The sequence below is a fragment of the Entelurus aequoreus genome, linkage group LG20 (assembly GCF_033978785.1).
Source record: "Entelurus aequoreus isolate RoL-2023_Sb linkage group LG20, RoL_Eaeq_v1.1, whole genome shotgun sequence".
Taxonomy (NCBI): Eukaryota; Metazoa; Chordata; class Actinopteri; order Syngnathiformes; family Syngnathidae; genus Entelurus; species Entelurus aequoreus.
The window spans coordinates 49,733,875-49,755,393 of NC_084750.1; the positions used below are offsets into that span (position 1 = coordinate 49,733,875).

At 41.3% G+C, this 21,519-nt stretch overlaps 2 protein-coding genes across 8 annotated transcripts in view; both read right to left on the minus strand.

Moving 5' to 3' along the window:
* LOC133636326 (zinc finger protein 568-like) overlaps positions 1–21,519 on the minus strand; it is a 448,159-nt gene that overhangs the window by 159,721 nt on the left and 266,919 nt on the right. For 4 of the 6 annotated variants that reach the window (XM_062030226.1, XM_062030229.1, XM_062030225.1 and 1 more), the window contains exons 1-2: positions 18,167–18,569; positions 16,878–17,132 (exon numbers count right to left, since the gene is read on the minus strand). The exons of the other annotated variants lie outside the window; for them this stretch is intronic. In XM_062030226.1, coding sequence (XP_061886210.1) covers positions 16,878–17,132; positions 18,167–18,257 — 346 coding nt within the window. In that variant the 5' untranslated portion in view covers positions 18,258–18,569. Of the gene's footprint in view, positions 1–16,877; positions 17,133–18,166; positions 18,570–21,519 lie in introns of those variants that run through there. 6 annotated transcript variants of the gene reach the window in all.
* Positions 1,411–11,372, minus strand: LOC133636343 (gastrula zinc finger protein XlCGF17.1-like). Of its 2 annotated transcripts, XM_062030309.1 has the most exons (3): positions 11,309–11,336; positions 7,812–7,890; positions 1,411–2,846 (listed from the first exon to the last, which is right to left on the minus strand). In XM_062030309.1, the coding sequence occupies exons 2-3, from the start codon at positions 7,888–7,890 to the stop codon at positions 1,717–1,719; spliced, it is 1,209 nt and encodes a 402-aa protein (XP_061886293.1). In that variant the 5' UTR covers positions 11,309–11,336; the 3' UTR covers positions 1,411–1,716. The 2 variants fall into 2 exon arrangements, with proteins under 2 accessions (XP_061886293.1, XP_061886295.1); XM_062030311.1 differs by lacking the exon at positions 7,812–7,890 and having other exon boundaries at positions 1,413–2,846; positions 11,309–11,372.

Sequence of the window (21,519 nt, forward strand, 5' to 3'; positions counted from 1 at the left end):
CTCACTATCCCCTCTAGTCCTATCCACGTCCATACCTTCCTCATACATCCCCTCACTATCCCCTCTAGTCCTATCCACGTCCACACCTTCCTCATACATCCCCTCACTATCTCCTTCCATCTCCATCCACTCACAAATCAGTTTATGCTCAACCGCCAAAAAGATTCAAACACTTTCACTGTCATCCACCGCTCCTTGGTTCACTTCCGCTTCCAAGCTCCTCCGTCCTTCCTGCTCTTGCTTTTTCATCCTTCTTCTTCTTCTTCTTTCTATTTCCAGCAGACTAGTAGAACATCTTAGGTGTATTGCTGCCCTCCACAGGCTATTAACAGAATGTCCTCCTTCTGTCCTATGGCCCACACTACAGACTTGGACACAAACAGGACAGGAAGTAAAAAGCAGCTTTAAGGAGGTCAAAACAAAATGTATGCATTCTTTCCAACGGCCGCTGGGTGGCAGCAGAGGCTCCATGTATTACCTGAAGAAACATTTGACTTCTGACCTTTCCTCATTATTTATCTCATCTTTACTGCTGGAGTTCAGCTCACTGAGGATGTAAGCTCCATTTTGGTATTTTAATTATCTTTAATTATTCATAAACAGGCTTAAAACAAACCATTATTATCATTACTGCCTCATTTTTTCCACTTTACTAATTCAAACTATTCCAGCATGAAAACATTCAGGATGTTCATACAAATAATATTACACATCCCCAAACGTACCACTTTATTATGGTATTAATATCATATATTATTACATTGAATATTCACATGTTTATAACAGCGCTGAACATTTTAATTTCCCCTCTGGGATTAATAAAGTATTTCTGATTGTGATAATTACATCACTCTCATAAAGCCTTTAAAGCTGAATATGTTTTTTTACCATAGGTCAGCTTCACAATGTTGGAATATTGACTGCTGATATTAATATTCTTCTATTGTTTAGAATATTACACTTTACTCTTTTTCTTTGCTCAAATGAACAGGATGAAAGTGTCTTTAATTGTCACTACTGAGTGTAACTACAGTATATATAATGATGTATATAATAATCTTACATTCTTCACCTTCATTACTGCTTGATTTAACTCTCATCTTATTTTATCCAGAGACAACTTGACCATAAAAAGATGGCTGCACATCAATAAACTGTCACTAAACTTCAATAAAACTATATCAAATATGGAGATTGTAAAAATGTAAAACACAAATTATGATGGATAATATTGAAATGAAAGGAATAAAGGTAATCACATGTTTAGGAGTTAATATAGATAATGAAGTAAGCTGGACACTACATATAAATCATATAAAGAAAACCTAAAAAAAAGGAATGCAATACTAAATAGAATAAAATACATACTTACAAATATTAACTACAATTATTGTACCCAACTTCAGTTGAAGCATACATTGTTTATTGCATAAAGGTCTGGGGACATACATATAAAACAATCACACAACAATATTCATATTACACAAGAGAGTAATAAAGACAATTAATAGAATGGATTATAGAGACCCAACTAATGATTCATAAAGTCACACATTTTAAACTTGTATAAAAGACAACTGCTCAAATGATGTATAAAGTAAATAATAATATGCTTCCAGAAGTGGTCCAGAAGATGTTTCAGATGTGAACCAGTAAATATGAACTAAGAGGGATTTATGTGTACTCAAAAGCAAAAGTATGAACACATGTAAAACTTCATTTGCTGCTGCTGTTCTCACCAGCACACTTGTGTTTCTTACACTGGTACTTAGAAGACAATCTTTCACCACACACACTGCAACTCAACACTTTCTCTCCTGGGTGTCTTCTCATGTGTGTTCTAAGAGTGTTTAGGTGACGAAAGCTTTTGTTGCAGCTTGAACAGGAGTACGGTTTTTCACCAGAGTGCATTCTCATGTGTGCTTTGAAATGGGGCCTTTGAGTAAAATCTTTACTGCAGATTGAGCATGAAAAAGGTTTTTCTCCAGTGTGTGTTCTCATGTGTACTTTTAAACTTTGATTTACTACAAAACTTTTACCACATTCTGAGCAGGAAAAGGGTTTTTCTCCAGTGTGTGTTCTCATGTGAACTTGTAAACTTTCATTTACTACAAAACGTTTACCACATTCTGAGCAGGAAAAAGGTTTTTCTCCAGTGTGTCTTCTCATGTGAACTTTTAAACTTTCATTTACTACAAAACTCTTACCACATTCTGAGCAGGAAAAAGGTTTTTCACCAGTGTGTGTTCTCATATGAACTTTTAAACTTTCATTTACTACAAAACTTTTACCACATTCTGAGCAGGAAAAAGGTTTTTCTCCAGTGTGTCTTCTCATGTGTACTTTGAAATTGGGCCTTTGAGTAAAAGCTTTACTGCAGATTGAACACAAAAAAGGTTTTTCTCCGGTGTGTGTTCTCATGTGTACTTTTAAATTACTGCGGTCATTAAAAGTTGTGTGACAGAGAGAACATGTGAAGTGAGTGTTGTCAGTGTGACATGTCTTATCATGTTTAGAGTGTTCATCATCAGTGTCAGGAGAGTGTGACGTTGTGTCCTCACTATCTGATAGTGGAGCTAAGATCTTGTCTGCTTGTGATCCTCCACAGTGGTCTCCATCAGCTTCTGTTGTCATGTGTTGTGTTGAGCTGCTGCTTCTCTTCTCCTCACTCTCACCTTTGACCTCATCATCTTCACTCTTCACACTGATGAGGTGTCTCTTGTCTTCCTCTATGAAGTGGGGGGGCTGTGGCTCCTCTTCTTTCACGTGGAGGTGCTGTGAGCTCTTCTGCTCCATACTGGAGGACCCCTCCTGCTGCTCAGGTGGACCATATTTTTCACAGACGTCTGCAGGACACAAGAAGACAAACACATGCTGGGATGGAAATAGATAAGATTTGACCAATTCAGATTTCATTTTCGATTCTGCTTTCCCGATTCGGTTATTTGTGGACTCACTTTTGCTTTCACATTCAGTAAAAAGGAGAAGAAACAGGTCGATTAGCATCAACTTTGACTAGTTGAGAAGTAACATGAGCGTACAAAGCCAACAGTGAGGTCTTAAGAGGCACAGATTTTACGGGTCCCCCGTGAGGTGCCAGAGGGCTCTAAGGACAATATTCTGCTTTGAAAATATCTATAAAATAAAAATATTTTTGGCAAGAAATTAACAAAATACTAAACGTTATTTTGTGGCAATTACAAAAGAATGTCCAGTATAATTCTCAGAGCATTCAATCAATCACAACTGGACTGTTAAAGGCCTACTGAAATGAAATTGTTTTTATTTAAACGGGGATAGCAGATCCATTCTATGTGTCATACTTGATCATTTTGTGATATTGCCATATTTTTGCTGAAAGGATTTAGTACAGAACAACGTCGATAAAGTTCGCAACTTTTGGTCTCTGATAAAAAAAAGCCTTGCCCCTACCGGAAGTAGCGTGACGTAGTCAGTTGTTCACTTCCTCATATTTTCCTATTGTTTTCAACGCAGCTAGAGCGATTCGGACCATTACCCCATTAATTTGAGCGAGGATGAAAGATTCGTGGACGAGGAACGTTAGAGTGACGGACTAGAATGCAGTGAAATACATATTTTTTTTTCGCTCTGACCGTAACTTAGGTACAAGCTGACTGATTGGATTCCACACTTTCTCCTTTTTCTATTGTGGATCACGGATTTGTATTTTAAACCACCTGGGATACTATATCCTCTTGAAAATGAGAGTCGAGAACGCGAAATGGACATTCAGTGCCTTTTATCTCCACGACAATACATCGGCGAAACGCTTTAGCTACGAGCTAACGTGATAGCATCGTGCTTTAACTGCATATAGAAACAAAAAAAATAAACCCCTGACTGGAAGGATAGATAGAAAATCAACAATACTATTAAACCGTGGACATGTAAATACACGGTTAATGCTTTCCAGCCTGGCGAAGCTTAACAATGCTGTGCTAACGACGCCATTGAAGCTAACTTAGCAACCGTACTGCACAGAGCTATGCTAAAAACATTAGCTCTCCACCTACGCCAGCCAGCCCTCATCTGCTCATCAACACCCGTGCTCACCTGCGTTCCAGCGATCGGCGGAAGGACGAAGGACTTCACCCGATGCGTTTGGCGGCCCGGAGATGTAGGAAGTCAAGGTGAGGTCGGCGGGTAGCGCGTCTGCTCTCCAACAAAGTCCTCCTGGTTGTGTTGCTGTAGTCCGCTGCTAATACACCCACCGATCCCACCTACAACTGTCTTCTTTGCAGCCTTCATTGTTCATTAAACAAATTGCAAAAGATGTCCAGAATACTGTGGAATTATGAAATGAAAACAGAGCTTTTTGTATAGGCTTCTACGGGGTACCATAACTTCCGTTAAACTGACTTCGTCACGCGCATATGTCATCCTACCGCGACGTTTCAGCCGGATATTTCCCGGGAAATTTTAAAAGTCACTTTATAAGTTAACCCGGCCGTATTGGCATGTGTTGCAATGTTAAGATTTCATCATTGATATATAAACTATCAGACTGCGTGGTCGCTAGTAGTGGCTTTCAGTAGGCCATTAAACTGAACATATATACATAAATGGTAAATGGATTGTACTTGTATAGCGCTTTTCTACCTTTTTGAGGAACTCAAAGCGCTTTGACACTATTTTTCACATTCACACACACACACATTCACACACTGATGGCGGGAGCTGCCATGCACGGCGCTAACCAGGCCCATCAGGAGCAAGGGTGAAGTGTCTTGCTCAAGGACACAACGGACGTGACTAGGATGGTAGAAGGTGGGGATTGAACCAGTAACCTTCAGATTGCTGGCACGGCCACTCTCCCAACCTCGCCACGCCGTCCCCTAAATATACAGTATATATATATATATATATATATATATATATATATACACATACATATAACATATATACATAAATATACAGTATATATATATATATACAATATATATATATATATATATATATATATATATATATATATATATATATATATATATATATATATACATACATATAACATATATACATAAATATACAGTATATATATATATATATATATATATATATATATATATATATATATATATATACATACCCCGCCTTCCACCTGATTGTAGCTGAGATAGGCTCCAGCACCCCCCGCCACTCCGAAAGGGATAAGCGGTAGAAAATGGATGGATGAATGGACATATATACATATACACTTGTAAAGAACATCATGTCATGGCTGTCAATAATTTCTACAACTCTTATTTTGTTGTGATGTAGTGATTGGAGCACATACTTGTTGCTCACTAAAAACATTCATGAAGTTTGCTTCTTTTATGAATTTATTATGGTTCTACTGAAAATGTGAGCAAATGTTCCTGTTGGAACACCCAACTGTGCCCAAGACCCAACCTCCGGGCTGATGATTTTAGCTTGTCCTGAATAATTTGGAGCTAATGCTCCTTTTTCATTGTCCCATTTAAAGCAGCAGTTCCATTAGCAGCAAAACAGGCCCAGAGCATAATACAACCACCACCATGATTGACGGTAGGCTTGGTGTTCCTGGGATTAAAGGCCTCACCTTTTCTCCTCCAAACATATTGCAGGGTATTGTGGCCAAACAGCTCCATTTTTGTTTCATCTGACCACAGAACTTTCCTCCAGAAGGTCTTAACTTCGTCCATGTGATGTCACATGAAACAACAATGGAGCTGTTTGGCCACAATACATTACATTATGTACATTACAATCAATTGAAATCGGTACGATACCACCTTTGAAAAGTACCACTTCCGCTCTTTCATCTGAGTGACTACAGGGTCGAGGTGCACACACAAAGTGCATATAAGCTATAACATCTTGAAGAGGAAGAAAGGCAAACAACTACAATTCTACTGGTTAATAATGAGGGTGTAAAGTACAATATGGAGGTATTTGGCCTTCAAAACTAACAATAAAAGGTGACACTTTAAAGGCCTACTGAAAGCCACTACTAGCGACCACGCAGTCTGATAGTTTATATATCAATGATGAAATCTTAACATTGCAACACATGCCAATACGGCCGGGTTAACTTATAAAGTGACATTTAAAACTTCCCGGGAAATATCCGGCTGAAACGTCGCGGTATGATGATGTATGCGCGTTACGAAGTCAGAGTAACGGAAGTTATGGTACCCGTAGAACCCTATACAAAAAGCTCTGTTTTCATTTCATAATTCCACAGTATTCTGGACATCTTTTGCAATTTATTTCATGAACAATGAAGGCTGCAAAGAAGACAGTTGTAGGTGGGATCGGTGTATTAGCAGCGGACTACAGCAACACAACCAGGAGGACTTTGTTGGAGCGCTAGCCGCGCTAGCCGCGCTAGCCGCGCTAGCCGCCGACCTCACCTTGACTTCCTACGTCTCCGGGCCGCCAAACGCATCGGGTGAAGTCCTTTGTCCTTCTGCCGATCGCTGGAACGCAGGTGAGCACGGGTGTTGATGAGTAGATGAGGGCTGGCTGGCGTAGGTGGTGAGCTAATGTTTTTAGCTTAGCTCTGTGAGGTCCCGTTGCTAAGTTGCTAAGTTAGCTTCAATGGCGTCGTTAGCACAGCATTGTTGACCTTCGCCAGCCTGGAAAGCATTAACCGTGTATTTACATGTCCACGGTTTAATAGTATTGTTGATTTTCTATCTATCCTTCCAGTCAGGGGTTTATTTTTTTGTTTCTATATGCAGTTAAAGTACGATGCTATCACGTTAGCTCGTAGCTAAAGCATTTCGCCGATGTATTGTCGTGGAGATAGAAGGCACTGAATGTCCATTTCGCGTTCTCGACTCTCATTTTCAAGAGGATATAGTATCCCAGGTGGTTTAACATACAAATCCGTGATCCACAATATAAAAAGGAGAGAGTGTGGAATCCAATGAGCCAGCTTGTACCTAAGTTACGGTCAGAGCGAAAAAAGATACGTCCATCGCTGCCTCTCAAGTCCTTCACTGTAACGTTCCTCATCTACGAATCTTTCATCCTCGCTCAAATTAATGGGGTAATCATCACTTTCTCGGTCCGAATCTCTCTCGCTCCATTGTAAACAATGGGGAATTGTGAGGAATACTAGCTCCTGTGACATCACGCTACTTCCGGCACAGGCAAGACTTTTTTTTATCAGCGAGCAAAAGTTGTGAACTTTATCGTCGATTTTCTCTACTAAATCCATTCAGCAAAAATATGGCAATATCGTGAAATGATCAAGTATGACACATAGAATGGATCTGCTATTCCCGTTTGAATAAAAAAAAATCATTTCAGTAGGCCTCTTTTTAAAGGCCTACTGAAATGAAATTTTTTTATTTAAACGGGAATAGCAAACTAGCTCCTAGCTCAAGCTAGTTATAGCTCGAGCGGGTTATATGGACGGGATCCCGTATATATAACCCGCCAATACAATTCAAACACCTGCACAACACACACACTCACTCAGCCCAAAGGACCGTTCACCTAACCCAAGGTTCATAAAGCTTATATATTTAACCAAAGTTACGTACGTGACATGCACGTACGGGCAAGCGATCAAATGTTTGGAAGCGCGCGGGTGGGACCTGATATTCAGCTGGGAATGACTACAACAGTAAATAAACACAAGACATATATATACTCTATTAGCCACAACACAACTAGGCTTATATTTAATATGCCACAAATTAATCCCGCATAACAAACACTTAGGTGTTTGTTATGCTAGCTCCTAGCTCCTAGCTATTAGCTCGAGCTAGTTATAGCAAGCGATCAAATGTTTGGAAGCGCAGCTACGTACTCACGGTATCGCGTCTGTGTATCCAAATCAAAGTCCTCCTGGTTAGAGTCTCGGTTGTCCGAGTTCTTCGATCTTGACTGCATCTTTCGGGAATGTAAACAAACACCGACTGTGTTGTGTTGCTGACTTCCCCCGCAAAATACTCCGCTTTGCACCGACAACTTTCCTCTTTGCTTGCTCAGCTTCTTTCTCCATAATGCAATGAACAAATTGCAACAGATTCACCAACACAGATGTCCAGAATACTGTGGAATAATGACATGAAAACAGAGCTATTTCGTATTGGCTTCAATGGGGAAGCCATACCTCTGTTTCACTGGCTACGTCACGCGCATACGTCATCCTCCAAAGGAATTTTCAACCGGAAGTTTCGCGGGAAATTTAAAATTGCACTTTATAAGTTAACCCGGCCATATTGGCATGTGTTGCAATGTTAAGATTTCATCATTGATATATAAACTATCAGACTGCGTGGTCGCTAGTAGTGGCTTTCAGTAGGCCTTTAAGCCGGGAGGCACCGCGTTGCAAGTACTGTTTTACGCCTTCTCTGCTGGGATGTTCACTTCTCCTTTATTTAACTGCAAACTGTATCAGTGTTCAATTAACATCAATACTAGCTCAAATGTTTTGTCATCTCATTGAATTGAACGCTGGCTGTGAAGATTGTGTATTCGATGTGAGAGGTTTCACTAGTCTTTATTTTTGTTGGCCAAAGTGTTGCACTGAACTACAAGGAGGCATGTTGGAGAAGAACAAAGCTTGTTTATTAGACTTCATCTTCATTAGCCAAACTGCTTTGATTTTTATATTAATATCAAAAAGTAAACGCCATGATTTATTTACATTTGTTGTGTTTTATTCATGTCACAAAAGTGTTACTTCGAAAACCATTCCTGTGGCACATCATTTTGTCAATGTTTTATTGTGTATAGTTAATTCCTATGGCACATATTTCTGCTCAAACTCTTAATGGATCTGTCCCAGTACATCATCTACATGTACACATACATGTAAATCACTTAAAAACATAAATACATTTTTTTTAAATACCTCCCTCTGTCAAAATGTGTATATATATATATATATATATATATATATATATATATATATATATATATATATATATATATATATATATATATATATATATATATATATACACATTTTTGTTTCATCTGACCGCAGAACTTTCCTCCAGAAGGTCTTATCTTTGTCCATGTGATGTCAGATGAAATAAAAATGGAGCTGTTTGGCCACAATACCCAGCAATATGTTTGGAGGAGAAAAGGTGAGGCCTTGGTGGTGGTCGTATTATGCTCTGGGTCCGTTTTGTATATTATGTTTATTTTTTTATTATTTTTTTTTTATTTTTTATTTTTATTTTTTTACCTTTATTATCAACAATACAATTGTTCAAATGCAACAATACAAATACGTAATGATAGCTTGAGATACGAAAGAATGCAGAAAAATGGAGGGGAAGAAAGAGAAGCAACCTACATTAACCTTGTAGATTGTTATAGTAACAATAGGTTAAGCTTTGTCAGTGTGCCATGTGTTATACCCAGTTTACCCTAGGGCAACAACGTTAATATATGTTTGATGAAACTTGATTATGTGCATGAGTGTATGTGTGCATATGTACTTGTATATCAATCAATCAATCAATCAATGTTTATTTATATAGCCCTAAATCACAAGTATGTACAGTACGTGTATATGTGTGCTTGTACAGTGAATGTATATGTACAGTATGTGTATATGTGTGTTTGTACAGTGAATGTATATGTGTAGTATGTGTATATGTGTGTTTGTACAGTGAATGTATTTGTACAGTATGTGTATGTGTGCTTGTACAGTGAATGTATATGTACAGTATGTGTATGTGTGCTTGTACAGTGAATGTATATGTACAGTATGTGTATATGTGTGTTTGTACAGTGAATGTATATGTGTAGTATGTGTATGTGTGTGTTTGTACAGTGAATGTATATGTACAGTATGTGTATATGTATGTTTGTACAGTGAATGTATATGTACAGTATGTGTATACAGTATGTTTGTATAATGAGTGTGCGTGTGGATGTACGAACTTTGAGTGTGTAAATATGTACTGTATTTGTATATGTATGTGGGAGCGTAGGTACCTATGTATGTGTGTATGTATGTATGTGAGTATATGTGAATTTGCATGTACAATACATTTGACTCCCAGTGTGTGCGGGAGCCAGAGTATGGCCCCAGCCTCCCCGAGAGCCCAACCCACAAACAGTAGGTGTGGTGCCCAGGGAACCAGGGACCACCGCCCCCACTCAGCCAAGCCGGACAGCGACAGGAACCCCAGAGCCCGGCCCACCGTGCCGCCCACAAGGGCCAGCAGCAGGCCGCAGACAGACGCACCCGGCAGAGGACAAGGCACGAGAAAAGCAGGGGGCAGCCAGACCCCAAGCCAGCGAGAGACCACACCCCACACGGGCAGAAAGGCGGGACGCCCCGCCCGAGGGGCCCGGAGACCCCCCGCAACCGGACGGGAAGACCGCCCCCGCCCCACCGGCAACCGGGCCCCCACGAGCCCACCCCCCACCCCCAGAGAGCGCGGCGAGGCCAGCCCCAGGCCACCCCACCCAAACCGGCCGCCACAGAACCACCCAGCACGGGGCCACGGGAACCACACACCCCACCCGCAGGGACCCCGACGATGGAGATGGAACAGCCAGCAACCGCCCCGCCGAGTCCCCCCCCCTGAGGTAGGGGAAAATAAATAAATAAATAATAATAATAATATTTAAAAAAATATTTTAAAAAAACAAAAAAAAACTTTTTTTTTTTTTTTTTTAAAGAATTAAAAGAAGATCACAGACATGATGTATATTATGTTTATAAAGTCAGTAAATATGTCCCTGAACACATGAGGACTTTGAATATGACCAATGTATGATCCTGTAACTACTTGGTATCGGATTGATACCCAAATTTGTGGTATCATCCAAAAGCTAATGTAAAGTATCAAAGAAGAGAAGAATAACTGATTATTACATTTTAACAGAAGTGTAGATAGAACATGTTAAAAGAGAAAGTAAGCAGATATTAACAGTAAATGAACAAGTAGATTAAAGGCCTACTGAAAGCCACTACTAGCGACCACGCAGTCTGATAGTTTATATATCAATGATGACATCTTAACATTGCAACACATGCCAATACAGCCGGGTTAACTTATAAAGTGACATTTTAAATTTCCCGCCACACTTCTGGTTGTAAACGTTTTATTATGCTGACGTATGCGTGTGACGTCACTAGGGCAAGGGAAGTATTCGGATCCCGTGGAATCCTATACAAAAAGCTCTGTTTTCATTTCATAATTCCACAGTATTCTGGACATCTGTGTTGGTGAATCTTTTGCAATTTGTTTAATGAACAATGGAGGCTGCAAAGAAGAACGTTGTAGGTGGGATCGGTGTATTAGCGGCGGACTACAGCAACACAACAAGGACTACTTACTTGGATAGCAGACGCCTAGCCGATGCTAGCCGCCCACCGCACGGATGATCGGGTGAAGTCCTTCGTCGCGCCGTCGATCGCTGGAACGCAGGTGAGCACAGGTGTTGATGAGCAGATGAGGGCTGGCTGGCATAGGTGGAGCGCTAATGTTTTTATCATAGCTCTGTGAGGTCCGGTTGCTAAGTTGCTAAGTTAGCCTTAGCGTCGTTAGCAACAGCATTGTTAAGCTTTGCTAGGCTGAGAATTATTAACCGTGTAGTTACATGTACATGGTTTAATAGTATTGTTGATCTTCTGTCTATCCTTCCAGTCAGGGATTTATTTATTTTGCTTCTATCTGCATTTGAGACAGATGCTATCACGTTAGCTCATGCTAAAGAGCTTCGTTGATGTATTGTCGTGGAGATAAAAGTCACTGTGAATGTCCATTTCGCGTTCTTGACTCTCATTTTCAAGAGGATATAGTATCCGAGGTGGTTTAAAATACAAATCCGTGATCCACAATAGAAAAAGGAGAGAGTGTGGAATCCAATGAGCCAGCTTGTACCTAAGTTACGATCAGAGCGAAAAAAGATATGTATTTCACTGCATTCTAGTCCGTCACTCTAACGTTCCTCATCCACGAATCTTTCATCCTCGCTCAAATTAATGGGGTAATCGTCGCTTTGTCGCTCCGAATCTCTCTCGCTCCATTGTAAACAAAGGGGAATTGTGAGGAATATTACCTCCTGTGACGTCACGCTACTTCCGGTACAGGCAAGGCTTTTTTTTATCAGCGAGCAAAAGTTGCGAAATTTATCGTCGATTTTCTCTACTAAATCCTTTCAGCAAAAATATGGCAATATCGCGAAATGATCAAGTATGACACATAGAATGGATCTGCTATTCCCGTTTAAATAAATAAATAAAATTTCAGTAGGCCTTTAACAATTCATTTTCTACCAATTGTCCTCAATAATGTGTACAAAATAATAGGTGTATAAATGACACAATATGTTACTGCATACGTCAGCAGACTAATTAGGAGTCTTTGTTTGCTTACTTACTACTAAAAGACACGTTGTCTAGTATGTTCACTATTTTATTTAAGGACTTAACTGCAATAATAAACATATGTTTCATGTACCCTAAGTTTTTTTGTTAAAATAAAGCCAATAATGCAATTTATGTGGTCCCCTTTATTTAGAAAAGTACCAACATAATTTTAGTAGCAGTACCAAAATATTGGTATGGTTACAACACTACCACCTATATTTGAATATTGTCTAATGGCAATGACTGCTGTGTGATAATCACATGAATAACCAGTGTTGGCGTTAACACACTTTTTATGTCTTTTTACGCATTGAAATCAAAAAGGACGTGCATTTCCGTAAGTCCGCGCGTCCCTGGGATGCAGAGTTTTTGTTTTTTTAATCGACCTGCCTTCTCCGGGTCTAAACTCCAGTTTGCTTGTTTGTTTTTTTTAATCGATTATCGCTTTCCGCCGGTGTTTTGTTTTGTTTATTGTGACGGTGTGCACTTATCACGCCGTCACTTGAGGACCGGCACGTCAGCGGGAGCAAGCGTGCTGTCACAAAGACAATGTCAGTGTCGTGACTTGGAGAAGATAACCGGGTCACATTTCTGTCCCCGTTTTTTTTTCTCCCCAAGGTGGCGCCGCTGTAGTGGCTCCTGGTGGCAGGAGCTCTGTGCTCTTGTGTCATCCTTTTGTGTTCCGGATGTTTCTCTCTTGTTTTCATGTGGGGTTTTTTTGCCTTTTGGTTGAGGACCCTTTGGGACTGTGTGACAAGGAGTGGCACTTTGGTGACTTCTGCTGAGTTTTTTTTGTGGACTTCTGGATCTGCCTCCCGGGAGCCTTTTGGCCATGGAGACCAGCTGCTGGGTCTCTGCCACACCAGAGTCCGTTTAGAGAGACTGGAGGAGATGTGGATGAAGAGACAGGACTGCAGAGTTTGGAGAGACTGGAGGAGATGTGGATGAAGAGACAGGACTGCAGAGTTTAGAGAGACTGGAGGAGATGTGGATGAAGAGACAGGACTGCAGAGTTTAGAGAGACTGGATGAGATGTGGATGAAGAGACAGGACTGCAGAGTTTAGAGAGACTGGAGGAGATGTGGATGAAGAGACAGGACTGCAGAGTTTGGAGAGACTAGAGGAGATGTGGATGAAGAGACAGGACTGCAGAGTTTAGAGAGACTGGAGGAGATGTGGATGAAGAGACAGGACTGCAGAGTTTGGAGAGACTGGAGGAGATGCGGATGAAGAGACAGGACTGCAGAGTTTAGAGAGACTGGAGGAGATGCGGATGAAGAGACAGGACTGCAGAGTTTAGAGAGACTGGAGGAGATGTGGATGAAGAGACAGGACTGGAGCTGGTGCTGAGAGCTGGGACAGATAAGCTTCACAGTGTCTTGGCTGAATGAGCAGGTATCGGACACCACGGTCTCCTTGGACGTATCCTCGCTCATCCATGCAGACTGGACACTGGCCGAGAGTTGGTGGGCGGCCGAGGGTGGAGTCGGCTCTCTTGGTTGCTTTGTTGGGTCTGCTCCTGTCTCTGGCCATGCTCCCCCCACCCCAGCAGACGATGGCGTGGAACACCACAGAGGCCACCACAGTGTATGTTTTTGTTGTTCTTGTTGTTGTTTTACTTTTGTGGCTGTGTGTAGAAGTGACTGTTCTTTTAATGTCTTTAATGTCCTTTGTGTTCTTTGATGTTTCCCTCTTACACTCATGTTTATGTGTGCTATGGCTATGAGTTTGTTTTTCTCTTTGGCCTCAGTCTGGACCCCCTCTCCAGGGGCCCAGGCTGAGACTGAATTTTTTATCTCAGCCCTCCTCCCCCCTCCCCAGCATTTACCTGTTTCTCACCTTTTTTGTAAGGGGCGCCGGAAGTTGGCAGACCCGTCAGTCCTGTTCTGTCTCCCTGTAATGTTTGTCTGCTCTTGAATGGGATTGTGCGGAAAATCCTAATTTCCCCTCTGGGATTATTAAAGTATTTCTGATTCTGATTGTGTTTTAATTGCTCGTCTTCAAAGTAATGAACTTTCCGGTACAATTTCTTAAATTTTGATTCACCAAAAGTTTTATCAGTCACAAATACTGCCTCAGTTTGCACTCGGACAACTTTACCACAAGGGGGCTGTCAAAAGAAAGACTTTAGAAAGACAAGAACACTTTGCTAATTAGTACTAATAAACTAGATTGATTGAGACATTGCTGGACAGCAGAGAAGTAACTAAATCCAAATAAACGTTGAATATATATTTTTAAGATATCTGGCTTGTATCTTCATTAGGGATGTAAATCGTTAAGAATTTCTCGATATGATACCCTAATCGATACTCCTTATCGATACCAGTATTTATGGGTATTCTTATCGGTACTACATGTCATTTGTGGAAATAAAAAGTGTAAAAAAGGCATTTTAAATAGCATTCCTATTAGCACAAGAGGTTGAACACGTCCAACATGATGTTCTGTAACATCTCAGAGCAGGGAAGTCTTTTATCAACAGCTGTTTATTTCAAGTCTTAAAGGCCTACTGAAAGCCACTACTAGCGACCACGCAGTCTGATAGTTTATATATCAATGATGAAATCTTAACATTGCAACACATGTCAATACGGCCGGGTTAGTTTGCTAAAGTGCAATTTTAAATTTCCCGCAAAATATCCTGCTGAAAACGTCTTGGTATGATGACGCTGCGCGTGACGTCACAGATTGTAGAGGACATTTTGTGACACTATAGCCGCCAGTTATTAAGTTTTCATCTGTTTTCATCGCAAAATTCCACATGATTGTGGACATCTGTGTTGGTGAATCTGTTTCAATTTGATCATTGAACAATGGAGAAAGAAGCTGAGCAAGCAAAGAAGAAAGCTGTCGGTTGGAAGCGGTGTATTTTGCGAGGGAATGCAGCAACACAAACACGTAGCCGATGTTTCATTGTTTACATTCCCGAAAGATGACAGTCAAGCTTTACCATTGGCCTGTGGAGAACTGGGACAACACAGACTCTTACCAGGAGGACTTTTAGTTGGATACGCTGACGCTGTACCGTGAGTACGCAGCTGCGCTTCCAAACATTTGATCGCTTGCCCGTACGTGCATGTCATGTACGTAACTTTGGGTAAATATATGTGCTGTATGAACTTTGGGCTGTGGGATTGAGTGTGTTGTGCAGGTGTTTGAGTTGTATTGGCGGGTTATATGGACGGGAGGGGGGAGCTAGGAGCTAGCATGTCACATACATGTCACGTACATGTGCATGTCACGTACATGTGCATGTCACGTACGTAACTTAAATATATGTGCTGTATGAACTTTGGGGAGGTGAACAGTACTTTGGGCTGTGGGATTGAGTGTGTTGTGCAAGTGTTTGATTTGTATTGGCGGGTTATATGGACAGGAGGGGGGAGCTAGGAGCTAGCATAACAAACACCTAGGTGTTTGTTATGCGGGATTAATTTGTGGCATATTAAATATAAGCCTGGTTGTGTTGTGGCTAATAGAGTATATATATGTCTTGTGTTTATTTACTGTTTTAGTCATTCCCAGCTGAATATCAGATCCCACCCGCCTCTCACAGCATCTTCTCTATCTGAATCGCTCCCACTGCCTTCTATTCCTTTACTCTCACTTTCCTCATCCACAAATCTTTCATCCTCGCTCAAATTAATGGGGAAATCGTCGCTTTCTCGGTCCGAATCGCTCTCGCTGCTGGTGGCCATGAATGTAAACAATGTGCAGATGTGAGGAGCTCCACAACCTGTGACGTCACGCTACTTCCGGTACAGGCAAGGCTTTTTTATCAGCGACCAAAAGTTGCGAACTTTATCGTCGATGTTCTCTACTAAATCCTTTCAGCAAAAATATGGCAATATCGCAAAATGATCAAGTATGACACATAGAATGGATCTGCTATCCCCGTTTAAATAAGAAAATCTCATTTCAGTAGGCCTTTAATTTTATGCCTTTAAAGAAGTCAACTATGTGTGCAGTGCAAGGTGAAATGCAGTTATGTCATCTTCTTGTCAATAACACACACATCACACTTGTGCGTGTTGTTGCTTCCTTATTTGTCATTATTCAAAGCTGATTTTAATGTGTAGCAGCGGCAGCTGAACTCAATGTGACAACGTATCATAGTTACGTCAGTCAGCTGGAATTAAAAATACAAATAGTTGTGTCGTTAGTCCAGAATCTTCACAGTCCTCATGGACGACATAATTAGGAACCAGTACTAAAAAAAATGGTACTTGGTATACATCCCTAATCTTCACCACTAAACCTTTGAAATATGCTGACATATGTGCTGCTAAAGGTAAATAAACAGTAGCCATATTGAATGTTTGCCTTCATTTGACCACGTGAGGTAAGGAGGACGGCCTCTAGGTCACATGGTTACACCCCAGCAATTACACTGTTGATGATTGATGAGCATTCATTTTTAAATGGTGGTGTTAAAAAGCAAGTATATCTCCATCTTTAGTCATAAATGTGGCCCCCGGATGAACATGTGTCACAAACATTGTATTAGATGATATGTGGATGTTGTGCTTACTTGGACTGTGATGAAGCTGTGAGGACTCACGTGCTTTGTCTTCATGCTCTTCAGTCTTCACAGAGACAACAGTCATGACATCATCCTCCTCCTGCCCTGCAGGACACTCTCCCTCCTCTTCCTCTTTAAAATAGGGGGGCTGTGGATACTCCTTGACACCTTTAAAATGTGAGGGCTGCGGATCCTCTAAAGTGAAACTGTCCCCCCGCAGATGAGGGAGACATTCTTCTTGGTGTCCAATCAGCTGATGGATGTCTACAGGACACAAACAAAACACATTTTAACTCCTACATGCTAAATATTAAATCGTACATGAAATATAGGGCTGTGGCTATTGAAAATGTTATTAATCAAGTGTTCTACTGGAAATGTTTATGATTAATCGAGTAACTGGATAAAACATAGTGTTGCTTGGTTGAAGACAAATTTAAGTGACTTTAAGACATTTCACTTAATAATGAACGACCAATTGGTTTGAGATGGTATGAGATCAAGATGTCATCTTTAGATCAGGCTTTGTTTTTTACACAATCACTGCCACATTAAAAAGTTAAAGTACCAATGATTGTCACACACACACTAGGTGTGGCCTGATTATTCTCTGCATTTGACCATCACCCTTGATCACCCCCTGGGAGGTGAGGGGAGCAGTGAGCAGCAGCGGTTGCCGCGCCCGGGAATCATTTTTATGGTGATTTAACCCCCAATTCCAACCCTTGATGCTGAGTGCCAAGAGGTGAGGTAACGGGTCCCATTTTATAGTCTTTGGTATGACTCGGTCGGGGTTTGAAGTCACAACCTACCCATCTCAGGGCGGACACTCTAACCACTAGACCACTGAGTAGGTGGATGTAGTAGGTGTTGTAGTAGGTTAATGGCTGCACCAATATGAAGGAAATAACAGGTCAGTATAGCTTTTACACACATAAATAACTTGTCAAACCTGCCAGCTAGCAGGCTAGGTTTACAGCGTCAGTTACCAAGGTAACTGACTCTGACTTTGTCTTACCTCTCTGTATTTGGAGGTAAAACTCTCGAGGAGTTTGCACTTAACCTGCTCTCAGGAATATTCCCCCGGTGACTGTGTGACTTTTGTGTAAACATGTTGATACACATTGTTACAAACTGAGAGGAACATCAACCTCTCATAAATATTGTCTGGTTTTTATGAACAACATAAAACAATCAGTGAATCATCCAATTCATCTTCCTATAGACAATCTATTGAAGAATAGTGTTAATAATAAACATAAAGTTAGTAAAGATGTGAGAGTAAGAAGTAAACAAACCTGTTGTGTGTAACACAACTTGATGTTGTCGCTCCTTCTCTTTTGTTGGACAAAGTTCCTCCTCGTACTCTGCTATGGTTCTTTCGCACATTTTCACACAATCACAACACTTTACACTCACACTTGATCTCTGCTTAGCGATGTGTTTTCATCACTTCTTTGTTAGCAGCTAACAAGTTCAGCTAACTAGCAAGCTAAGCTAGCATCAAGGTGCAGTCAGACTAATATACAAACAGTTATTAACGATGTTTACTCTATTTAATGGAGTGTAATAAAGGACATATATGTGTACATGGACGCACAGATTAAGAACACTGCAATAACGTCTTCACCGTCAGACGCCATCTTGCTTTATCCTCGCCGTGTTTGCTTCGCGCGCAGTCTTGTCAGATCTCGCGAGAGAAACAAGTACAACCAGCTCCCACCCCCGGTACAACTATTTTATTATATACTATTTACTTATTCTGAAAACAAAAGTAAACTTGTCCACTTATTTTCGTAAACATATTCAAATATTTGACAATGTATTGAAACAACAGTAGCATAAGGAAAGAAAAAAAAGAAAAATATTACACTCATGATATTATTTTTGTCTTTGATACTAATCGTTTTTATAATGTATTTTAGAATGTGGGAGGTTTTCATGTTCTTTTTAAATTTCCTTTGGCATTATATTTATATATATTACACTTTTATGCAGATGACTGCCAAATGTATATGCCAATTTGAAAAGGCCACGGCCCCCTGACACCCCTTCTCAACTGTCTATGTGACATCAAGGCTTGGTTAGCTCAGAATGTTTTAATAATGAATGAGGGAAAAACGAAAATGTCAGTTTTTGATCCGGCCCTCACTGACTTGGGACCATTGCAAAATGATGTACGTCCCAAAGTCAGCAGCCTTGGCGTCACTATAGACAGCCATTTTAAACTTGACAAACAAGTCAATGGCGTTTTAAAATCCTGTTTTTTATCATCTTCGTCTTTTAGTAAAGGTAAAAGCGTTTTTATCTTTTAACCTTTTTGAACAAGTGGTACATGCTTTTATTTCAAGTGGCCTGGACTACTGCAATGCACTTTATGCTGCCATTAGCCAAAAAGCTCTCTCCCGGTTGCAGTTAGTCCAGAAGGTGCGCTCTGTGTGTGTCTGGGTGTGGGTGGGTGTGTGTGTGGGTGTGTGTCTGGGTGTGTCTGGATGTGGGTGTGTGTGTCTGGGTGTGGGTGTGTGTGTGGGAAGGGAGGGGAAGGGAGGGGGGTGCGCAATACAACGTAAACAGTTGGCCAACCAAAAAGTAACCACAGAACACTAGTGTTCTGTGGTTACTTTTTGGTTGGCCAAGCGGACGTGACGACAGGCTGTCCTCACTCAGGTCCGCATGGACCTGGAGGGGGCGTGCCTGTTGTCCGGCTGGAAATCGGGAGAAATTCGGGAGAATGGTTGTCCCGGGAGATTTTCGGGAGAGGCACTGAAATTCGGGAGTCTCCCGGAAAATTCGTGAGGGTTGGCAAGTCTGGTCTGATGTCATGTCTCACAACACTCATTAATGACTTGGAGATGGTCCTCCTTGTGAGCCATGAAGCGCATTGTCATCAGCGAAAGAGCCTTGAAGATTACTTTTTCCGGTCTTTGTCTTTGCAGCGAAAGGTCTCAGATCAAACATGGATCCGTCTTGGCGGTATCTGAAGTAGATGCCAATGTCAAGGTCCTTGATAGCATGGAGGATGACTTGTGTGAAGAAGAGGTTGAAGGTTGACACCGTTACTGATCCCAAAGCTGCAAGTATAGTCGTCGTTTTAGAGGACCTGACCAATCATGTCATCGTGAGAGAGCCTTATCAACATTGTGAACTTTTCTGGGCCGCCCAATTTTGCCAACATAGACCAGAGTGCTTCAAGATTCACTGAGTCAAAATCCTTGGTTAGTTCAACAAAGACCTACAGGTCCATCTGTTGCTCAATACACTTTTCTGGGAGTTGGCGTATCACAAATACCAGGTCAACAGTGCTTCTGCCCGGACAGAAACCACATTGTGCTTCTGGGAGACGATTCTCAGAAATGCCATCCGTTAGTCTGTTTTAGCAGGACACAAGCTCGGATCGTTCCAGCAATAGAGAGAAGCGATATACCTCTGTAGTTACCACAGTCCGAATTTCTGTCCTTTTTTTTAACATAAGATGACAATGGTGGCATCTCCAAGGGCAGGCTACGTATGTCCTTTGTCCCAAATGGTTAACTGGATGTTGTGAAATGCCTTGAAGGCTGTGGGTCCTAAGGCTTTGTACACTTCTACAGGTATGCCATTCTGAACTGCTGCTTTACCACAGTGTGTCTGGTCCATGGCAGTTCTCACTTTCCCCGAGTAGGAGGGAGGTAAAGGTACACCTGAGTTGGCTTCTGTGGTATCTGTTGTAATGCCTCTTGGTCAACAGAAGGTGGTCTGTTGAGGAACTGACTAAAGAGTTTTTTCCAACGCCCACTGATAGATTTGCTCTTTAATTTGGTGGATGCATCAACAGAGAGAGGGTGTGCAGCGCCCCCTTTGGCTGGACCGAAGATGGCTTTGAGATGGCTGAAGAGCATTTTGGAGTCGAGAGAGTCTGCATAACGCTGGATTTCCTCCGCTTTTGGCTCCCACCATGTGTCTTGCACAGAGCAGAGCTCTCTTTGGTCTTTTGCTTGACAGTCTTTAAACCTGTCATGTTGGGATCCACAATATAGGCTCTTCTTTTTTCATCTTTTCGAGCCTGTACAGTCATGTCGTACTCATCAAACTAGTTTTGAATTCTCTGCTTCTTGGCAAACAGAGGTTGTGCAGTCGCTGTTACTATGTCCCTGAACTGGGTCCAATTGTCTGGTGTACTGCCTGTAAGGGGTCCTTTTGAATCCAATTCTTGGTCCAAGCTGGCGGGAGAGTGAAGTTTGGCTGTATTAAACCATACTTTAGTGACTTTTGGCTATACTTTCACGTGGTTCTTATTGGGCTAAATCTGGAACCTGGGTTATTAGTTTTCCTACCATCTTATGTGTCTAAACAATACAATTCCTTGAATCCTTCAACTCCCCCAGCCGGATACTCACCAGAACCTCCTTAGTCCAGCACATCACCCTGGTCTTGCAGCAACTCCACTGGCTCCTCGTCAAAGACCGTAGCCAGTTTTAGATCATCTTCTTACTTGCAAGGTCATCCACAACCTCGCCCCGTCATATCTTCATATCTTTGGAACTTTAAAAGTATTTGAAAACGTTTTAATACTTTTTGGGGAGTAGCTTGTAGATGTGGAACATATGCAAGTAAGACCTATGCTGACCCACAGCATGTAGCAAATAAAGTAGAGGAATGTAATAAATGCAGT